We start from the raw sequence: 9442 nt of genomic DNA on the forward strand, positions 1-9442 counted from the left end.
TCTACTGTCGCGCAACCCCAGAGGAAGCGAGGAAGCTTCCCATTCCACCCGGAGGAAGGAGGCTGTCTCCTGTGCACCTTCTCAGGGAAAGAACACTGGACCTGAGCTTGGAGGTGGGGTCACAAAGGGGAAATGAGGAGGGGCTTCCCGGGCAAAGTGAACGCACGTGCAGAGCTCCGGGGGCAAACCCCGTTTTCCTCTGCAAATGACCCCCAAGCCCTTTCCCCGGAGGGGTGAGAGCTGAGACAGGGAGGCAGGGGCTACAGCCCCAGAGCCCTGTTCTGCTGGCCCTAAATTTTGCCCTCCCCCCCCCCCCCCCCCGCAGGGCAGTGTTATATTGAAGGGGAGTGACAGCATCAGAAAGCCGCTGAGGAAGGGAAGTCTCGCAGCCTGGTAGGTGGGTGGGAGGTTAGGTATTATCCCCATTGAGCAGACAAGGAAACTGAGACTCGGGTGTCTGCCCAGATGGCAGTGCTGGGGGCGGGTGGGGGAGCTGGGATTTCTCCCAGGACTCCAAACTGCAGACTTTTGACTTTTGGAGAGCAGGCCTGGGCGGCATGGGGCGGTCACTGCGGGGCGTTCCATCAGGTAGGGGCTGCAGGGGCTGAGCCCCAGACACTCGGCCTCCCCACCTGGCGTCCTTCCTGTAGGTTAGCACAGCGCTCTCTCTCTCTCTCTCTCTCTCCTCTCTCTCTCAAGGCCTTTTCCCCTCCCCCCTGCTTCCTACATTCCAAGCAGAGGCTGTGGGGATCCTCTCCGAGTCCTGTCGCTGTGTGCGTTGGCAGGGTGATGCAGGCCGTGCAGTCTTCCTAGATTCTTGCCACCCAGAGGCCCAGGTTGGCCGCCTCTCGTGCAGGTCGGAGCTGGGCGGGGCGAGGTCAGTGATGAGGGCTCAGGGCTGGCTTCTGCCCTTGCCTCCCGGCTACAGGCAGCCACGGGATGACTGGCTTCCCCTGAGGTTCCTCCCAGGCGAAGAAACTAAAACCTCAAGCTGTGCCGGGCAGGGCAGGGTCGGTTAGAGGGTGAAGGACGAGATGCTATCTGCGGCTCCCGGCAAGCACCGTTCTCACTGTTCTCACCATGTCTGAAGTCTCAGCTCCTGACGTCTGCGCACTTGGTCAGCTGTGGCCTCTGGTTCTTTTGAAACCTGCAGGGAGCGGGCAGCAGAGGGTGTCAGCAGGAGGTGGTCAGCCTTGGGACTAAGGGTCAGACCCTCTGGGCTTCAGAACGTGGGCAGTTGGAAGTGATATCCTCCAGCCCCTGCCCCTGGGCCCACAGAGACTGAGATCCCAAACAAAACAAAACAAAAAGGAACTGGGGAAGTGTCCGACGTGCACCCGGAACAGAGTACGCACTCCTTGGGCTGAGAAACAGACAGCTGTGCCTGCTGTGTGTCCGCAGCAGGAGGCGGGGACCAGAGCGGGCCCGCGGGTCCTGCGCTTTGATGGAGGGGCACCCAGTGGTCCTGGAGGCTCAGCGAAGCTTCTGAAGACCTGAGACCTGAACTGCATGCAGGGGTGTGGCCTGCAGCAGAGCTAGGGTGGTAGGGAGGGGAGGGGGGAGAGCAAAGCTGGAGAGGAAGGGGGCCCAGATCTTGAAGGACCTTGGGTGCAGGCTGGGAGTGGGGCTTTATTCAGGAGGAAGGCAAAGGGGCCCCTCATAGGGGTCTGCTGGGGGACCTCCAGCCTGCTCCCTGGAGGTTAAGAAGGGAAGCTGACACCCCCCCCAGCTCAGAGCACCTATGGGCTATGAGGGCATCTGTGAGGGGTGTCTGATGAGCTTTAGATGGGGCCCCTTTGCTGGCACATCTTCACGTCTGAGCAGGAAAGTGGAGGAGAGCTGGCATTTGCTGGGTGTCTCCCTGAGGCTGGTGCCGTGTCATGTCAGCTCAGGCGGCATCTCCATGCAGACGTCCTCTGGACATCAGACACTTGCCCAAATCCCACTCCTCCCCAAGCGATGCATCCCCTACTCCCAGCATGCCTCATTTCCATCCTTCCGGTTGCTCTGGCCCGAAGCCTCAGAGTCCTGCTTGGCCTCTTCCTCACAGCCCATGTGCAGTCCTGCGAGTCCCTTTGGCTTGCAGATGCCTCCAGAATCCCACCTCTTCTCCCCACGCCCACTGCTCCCACACTGACCCAGGCTCCGCCATCTCTCTCTGGACCTCTGATAGCCTCCTGCCCACAGTCTGTTCTCAACACCACAGCCAGAGGGAGCTGTTTAAAATCTAAGTGGCTCGGCTGGTGGGCTTCAGTGGTTGAGCATCGACCTATAAACCAGGAGGTCATGGTTCGATTCCTGGTCAGGGCTCATGCCCAGATTGTGGGCTCGATCCCCAGTGGGGGGCGTGCAGGAGGTAGCCAGTCGATGATTCTCATCATTGATGTTTCTCTCTTTCTCCCTCTCCCTTCTTCTCTAAAATCAATAAGAATATATATACTTTAAAAAGCAATATATCATTGTAAAAAATAAAATAAAATCTAAGTGGGATCACATCTCTCATCCACTTGAACCCTCCCAAGTCCTGAGGGGCCCCAACATGATCTGCTCTGCTCGGTGCTCCCCTCTGGCCTCCTCTCCAGCCACAGCCACCCCTCCAGGTCCCCACTTCTGCCTCAGGACCTTTGCTCCTGCTGCTCCCTGGCTCACCTGCTTCCCCAGATTCCACATGACCTGCCTCCTTCCCTGGCCTACTTGGCATTTTCCCAAGAAGATGCCACCTTCTCAGGGAGGCCTTCCTACCCATCCTACTTACAGTCGCCACGCCCCCACCTCTCACACCTTCGGCTGTATTTCCTCCATTGCACTTGTCACCACCTAACGTTCTGTGTACTCTGTTTATTTTACTGTCTGCGCCGACCTTCCCTGCCTTGATTAGAACCGTAATGAAGGTGGGAAGGAATGTCTGTTTTGTTCACAAGATTCCTGGGGTCAACAACCGTTCCTGGCATGTAGTAGTTGTTCAGTAAATAATTATCAAATGAATGACCAGAGCCAAAGCGAAGAATTACATAACGTCATCGCCATCCTACAGCCTGCTGGTGGGAGCACCAGATTTTAAACCTGGGCTGGGCTGGAGGAGGAAAGAGCACCCACAGCCTCGGGCACAGGGAGGGGCCGTGGGGAGCATTCCAGTTAGGAGACCACACGGTTCCTTTCTCCTCCTAACACAGTGACACCGGGAGACTCTGAGCAAGTCAGTTCCCCTCTGTGAGCCTGGCTGCCCCTGTGGCCAGCGAGGGGTTGGGACAGTGCCTTGTGCGACGGTCCCAGGACTCCAGCCTTTTCTCCTGGGTGCGCAGTGGCCTCTGGGCAAGTGTCTGTTTCCTCCTGGCCCGGCTCCTCCTTCCTCCTGTGCCATCCACTCCTCCTGCACCAGCTGGACGTTCTGGGCTGGCTGGTGTGTGCCCAGGAGGAAGTGGCAAGAGGTAGGCTGGGAACTTTTCAGACTTACCTGGGCATGGGGCACAGGAAGGAAGGCCTGCTGGGCGCTCTGCCTGCCCAAGCCTGCAGCTCCCCACTCCGGAGAGGGCTGTGCTCCTTCACCATCCCCCACCCCACCCAGGCCAGCATCCCTGGACGCCCGTCTCCCTCTTCCCCTGGCACCAGTCGCACGGGGACAGCCCCAGATGGCTCCCTGGGCCTGGGGACAAAGGCCACACTGTGCCCAGCCCTGGGCTGGCCTCAGGCTGGGTCACACTGAGCCCTTCTGTCCCCATATGGGGGTGGGGGCAGACGCCACAAGGTGACAGGCCATTTTCCTGTCTCCCTTCCCCCGCGACCCCCAAATCTGAGGAGCTGACTCTCCCAAGGGAAAAGTGACAGAGGCATCTTGTGTCTTGAGCTAGGAAACAACAGACCATTCACTGCCCAGGCTGCCCTGTCACACCCAAGACCCTGCTGGGTTCAATGCCCCGATTGTCCCCAGCAGAGAGAGGCAGCCACTCTCTGCCGTGGTCACCACCCCTGCCACCTGCTCCCCGTCTCCATCCGGAAGTCCATCCCTACATCTGACCTCCATCGCTCCCGCCGCAGTGACAGCCACTTCCCCTTGGGCTCTCCTCAGGCCAGTGGAGGACAGCTGGTCCCCATCTCTCTGCCTCGCTTGGCCCCACATTCCTGCTTGAGTCAGCTGTCCCCAGTCCCCCCCCCTTGGCTCCCCGTCTCCCCCCATCCCCCAACCCAAGCGGGTGGCTCCTTGCTTCTGAGGGAACAGGAGGAGAGTAGGTACCATTCAGGGCTGGGCTCCTTTATCGTGTAGAAGTTGGGGGCCTCTCTCCCAGAGGCTTTTAATGAGCCCCCTGCCCTCCTACACAGTGAGAGCAAGGATGTGAGATTCATGGTGGCTCCTGGCGGATTCCTGAGCACAAACCCATCGCTCCCTGCCAGAAATCCCAGGCGGCAGGACGGCTTTATGGGGGTCCCCTGTTTTCAGAAGGGGGCGTGGCTGGCTCTCTTGGCAGAGCTCAAACCTCAGGGAGCCAAGTGCCTGGCTCCCCCTACCCCCCGGGTAACCATGATTGAGTCTGGGGCGTCAGTCTGTGCCTGGCAGACATTTCCTCCCCTTCTCGGGGTCCTCCTGCTCCACTCAATGTGCTCTCCACCCTCGGCTCCTCCCCAGCTGGCTCTCAGGGTCCCCATCGCAGCCAGGCGGGCAGTGGGAACCTGGACACATCACCCTCCCTTTCCTGGGCCTCAGGTGCTTCCACCGAGGCTCATGTCAGATCCCTGGGGATGCTTTTAAGATGCATTTTCCCAGGTGCCATCCTCAGAGCCTCAGTTCCAGAATCTGAGGGTGAGACCCAGGAATCTGAATTTTTAAAAAACATATATATATTTATTGCTTTTAGAGGGGAAGGGAGAGGTAGAGAGAAATAGAAACATTAATGATGAGAGAGAATCGTTGATCACCTGCCTCCTGCATGCCTCACCCTAGGGATCGAGCCTGCAACCCGAGCATGTGCCCTGACCAGGAATCGAACCGGGACCTCCTGGTTCATAGGTCGATGCTCAACCACTGAGCTACGCTGGCCGGGCAAGAATATGAATTTTTTACAAAGCTTCCTGGTGATGCTGATGCTCTGCCAGCTTGTAAACCACTGACCTTATAATGGAGTCATCTCCGTACTCCTGTCATGCTGGGCACTGTGGGCCACAGGTGGGGTATGTGTAGGCCCCGTGTCACTGGGCCCATGTGCCCCTCTGGCACAATGCCTGGCACGCAGTAGGTACTCAGTCCTCGTTTGTTGAGCTGAACTGAGCGAGACTTCAGGGCCCACTGGCCGAGGGAGGCTTAGCTGGCAGTGCAGACCCAAGGCCTGGGTTCTGAGAGGCACAAGCCCGAGGAAGGAAGCTTGGCCATGCCCAGTGTCGGGGCTCCGGGGAGTTTGGGGACCAAACTTGAGTGCATTTGGGGACAGCCAGGAACATTCAGGCCCAGGGAAGGGACCCTTTTCAGGGTTCTTTCTGGCTGAGGACAGAAGGATGTGATCATTAGGCAAAGCAAACATGTTACTGACCCATAATCCCTTAAACCAGGAGGATTCAGGAGGGGCCTGGTTGCCTTGGCAACCGGGTAGTAGCCAGTGACAGGGCTGAGAGCATCCTCCGGGGATGGGCTGTGTCTGGTGCGTGGGTAAAGCTGGGGGAGGGGGAGGGTGGCCCCTCCCATCACAGGACTGGCCCCCATGCCTTCCTGGCAGATGTGGGTGGGGGCCCTTTCGAGACTCCTGGGTCCCGGCCCCACTGCAGCCGAGGGAGTGTGGGCAGAGCAGGGTGAGGGGGCGGCCACAGTGGGAGCTTATGAAACCGCGGCGGGGAGGAGGGACAGCCCCGCTCTGGGTTTTCAGGGCAGGACACAGAAGGAAGGGTCTGTGGGAGGAAGCAGTGCACGTCTCCTCACTCCGAGGGCAAGGGGGCTGAGGAGCTGCAGGGAGAACCCCTCTGGCTGGGCAAGGGCCCCCCAAGAGCCAGCAGAGCGGCCCGCCCCTCCCCCACTGTTCTCTGCAGTGGACACCCTTCCCGCTTGGGGCTCCTCAGGGGACCCTCTGTGTTTCCCCTGAGACCTTCAGCTGCGCCTGAACACCCACATCTCAGCTGGCGAGATGGGCTGGGCCAGCTCAGATGCACACACCTCCTCCCTCACTTTCCCCTCCATTCTGTCTCCTGGGGACCCAGGACGAGCCAGCGAGGAACCTCCAGGGGTTGGTATGAGGATGAATGGGGTTTGGACCAGACTCTGTTGCGAGGGTGTAAGCCGGGCTGATACTTAGCTTATAGGCATCCATCAGCGAGGCTTACCGGCTGCTATGTCCAAGCTCACACACAAGTTGGTAAAGAGCTGCTGGCCCGAGGGCCATCGGGTTCTGGTGCCCTCCCTCCACTCAGCCTTCCTTCCAGAACCCCCTTGGCATGCCATGCTGCTATTATGAGCAATGCCATATGGTTCTGATTGATCCTTATTGTGAGCATTTCCCAGGAGCAGGGAATCCTGGTGGATTCACAGGGAGGGAGAGGGTTGGGAGCTGGAACCTGTGAAGACTCAACCCTGGCTCCCAGGGCAGAGCCACAGAGCTTGATGGAAAGGCCAAGACCCGCCACTCCCTGTTGCCGTGTTCTCATGGCTGGCTATCCTCGCTTCCGCCTCAGGACCTGCTGCCTGGTCCGGGCCGATCATGAATAAGATGAAGAACTTTAAGCGCCGCTTCTCCCTGTCCGTGCCCCGCACCGAGACCATCGAGGAGTCCCTGACTGAGTTCGCAGAGCAGTTCAACCAGCTCCACAACCGGGACAGTGAGGGTGAGGGCACTCCCCCCCAAGCCCCGCCTTGCCCTCGACCACGCTGACCACACCCCACACCGTCACTGCTGGCCTTGGGGGAGGACAGAGGGAGGACAGGGACTTCCCTCCGGGCAGAGAGGCAGGGAGGGAGCTGATGCCTCTCGCTCTCAGATCTGCAGCTTGGTCCTCTTGGCAGAGACGCCCAGCCAGAGTCCAGCACCTTCTCCCCCACCGACGGTGGGGAGGAGCCCAGGCCGCCGTCCCCGGGCATGCGGTTCCGGCGGCAGAGCCAGCGCCGCTTCTCCATGGAGGTAGGGGCTCCGGGCCGTCCCGTGGGCCTGGCAGGACGCATCCACTCACGTGTGCCCGGGAGGGAGGTGGCCTTGGGGCCAGACTTCATGGGTTCAGATTCCAGCTCTGCCATTGATTAGCGCGGTGACCTTGAGCACCTTTCACAACCTCTGCACACTGCAGTCACCTTGTGTTAGAATGGTCACCGTGACGATTAGATGAGCTGCCTTGTGCCACGTGCCTGGAACATTCCTGGTACATAGCAAGGGCCAGACAACTGGACTATTGTTCTTATGACCCAGGTGCCCAAGTGCATGAAAAGTATGCGTCCAGAATCATAGTGTCCGAGGAGCCTCAGTGCACAGGTGGGGACACTGGCCAGAGAGGGGCAGGGGCCTCCAGAGCTCACGTTAGCAACAGGCCGGGTGTTCACGGAGGTCTCCGAGCACATGGTTGAGGCAGCTGGGAGCCTGGGCCGCAGCCTGTGGCTTGGCCCCGCGGAGTTGCTCGACAGGGAACGCCGGGCCCAGGGTGAGAGGCGGGATGCTCACAGCACCGGCTGCCCCGGAGCCAACACTGCCCACGTCTCGTCCTGGCCACTGCAGGACATCAGTAAGAGGCTCTCCCTGCCCGCGGACATCCGCCTGCCCCAGGAATTCCTGCAGAAGCTGCAGCTGGAGAGCCCGGAGCTGCCCAAACCGCTCAGCCGCATGTCCCGCCGAGCATCCCTGGTGAGTCCCCAGAGCGGCCGAGATAACCAGGGTGGGACACCCTCTCCCAAACGTGGACACGCACGTGGTTTGGCCTCTTTGGGCTGAGGCCGCAGCAGTTTCTAGGGATGGTCCCGAGCCTCTGGCGCCACCTGCTGGTCAGAGCAGATATAGCCCTACATCCTTGGTCAACATTCACTCTATGGCTGGGTCCCACCAGGGCTGGGGCTGAGCCTCCTCTGGGCCCCAGGGTCTCCGCTAGAGTGAAATCAATAGACCAGCTGGTACGTGCTCTCCAGTCCTGGCTGCCATCCTATTTCCTTGGGAGCATCTTCCTAAACACACAGACTCTGGTTCCCACGCTAGATACCCACAGAATCAGACTCTGGGTGGTAGGGCCCAGGAATCTGTATTGTTAAGGGTTGGGGATCACTGAGCTAGAGGAAGGGTGCTGATGAGAGAGGCTACTGGGGTGGTGGGTTCTGAACTGGGCATTCGAGGTGCAGGAGTCGAAAAGACAGAGTTCCCGGAGCTAGTAGTCCGAACAAGACAGAGATAGACAGGTGACGTGTGCTGAGGCAGTCCTAGGTCTGCAGCCCGGGGCTCCACACCCCCCACCGCTGGGAGGAAGGAACCCGCTCTTCCAAAGCCTTCCTCCTTTAGCACAGGGATGGAGGGGAGAGGAGAGGAGGGAGGATTTGTGGCCTCCGTTGTTCTCTCTTCCCGATGGGGGTCTCCCTACCTTTCCTCCTGGGGAGGTGGAGTGGGGGATTTGTGGTCTCGGGGCTGCTGGGGCCTTCAAGCTCACAGGACCCTACGTCTCTTCTCTCAGTCAGATATCGGCTTTGGGAAACTGGAAACATATGTGAAACTGGACAAACTGGGGGAGGTAAGAGACTGGGTTTGGTCTTCTCAGGGCAGCCAGCAGGATGGTTAGGAGTGACAGGGCCTTCCCCGGCCCTCCCTGACCTGCCCCCTCGCTGCACCTGCCCACAGGGGCACACGATCTTGGCTGGGCAGCTGGGCTCAGCCTTTGGCAGGTGCTGAGGGGGGTCCAGGTGCTGGAGGAGGGTGTGAGGATGGAGTGGCCCATGGGCCCTGGGCAGGATCCAGTGTATTTCTTGTCTGAGTTCGAATCCGAACTTGACCATGTACTAGCTCTGGGGCCTTGAGCTCGTTCTGCGACCCCTCCGTGCCTCCGGTTCTTCCTCGTCAAATGGGGACCCTAACTGGTCCCCCTTACAGGGCTGTTGAGGGTTGAAGCGGTCACTATGATAAGCTTGTGGACAGCACTCGGGTGCCTGGCATGTAGCCAGTTCACTCTGAGCGGGAGGAGTTAGGGATGCTTCCCAGAGAGATGAAGGGAGAAGCAGGGAGTCACAGCCCCAGCAGGGGCACAAGAGGGGGGCCCTGGGCAGAGGAGAGCAGCACCCGAGTGTTGCTGGGGCCATGGGGTTCTTCTTCCCAGGGCACCTACGCCACGGTCTTCAAAGGGCGCAGCAAGCTGACGGAGAACCTGGTGGCCTTGAAGGAGATCCGGCTGGAGCACGAGGAGGGGGCGCCCTGCACTGCCATCCGAGAGGGTACAGCACCCCCGGGGCCTGAACTCCTGAGGGCTCCTGGGAGGAGTCTGGGGGTGCGGGTCATTGCAGGAAGAGGGG

At 59.9% G+C, this 9442-nt stretch overlaps 1 protein-coding gene across 1 annotated transcript in view; it reads left to right on the plus strand.

Annotated features, from left to right (window-relative positions):
* CDK18 (cyclin dependent kinase 18) overlaps positions 1–9442 on the plus strand; it is a 22754-nt gene that overhangs the window by 8209 nt on the left and 5103 nt on the right. The window contains exons 2-6 of the mRNA XM_023758994.1: positions 6649–6798; positions 6952–7091; positions 7677–7802; positions 8614–8670; positions 9250–9417. Coding sequence (XP_023614762.1) covers positions 6675–6798; positions 6952–7091; positions 7677–7802; positions 8614–8670; positions 9250–9417 — 615 coding nt within the window. The 5' untranslated portion in view covers positions 6649–6674. The remainder of the gene's footprint in view (positions 1–6648; positions 6799–6951; positions 7092–7676; positions 7803–8613; positions 8671–9249; positions 9418–9442) is intronic.

Source organism: Myotis lucifugus, unplaced genomic scaffold (assembly GCF_000147115.1).
Source record: "Myotis lucifugus unplaced genomic scaffold, Myoluc2.0 scaffold_145, whole genome shotgun sequence".
In the NCBI taxonomy this organism is placed as follows: Eukaryota; Metazoa; Chordata; class Mammalia; order Chiroptera; family Vespertilionidae; genus Myotis; species Myotis lucifugus.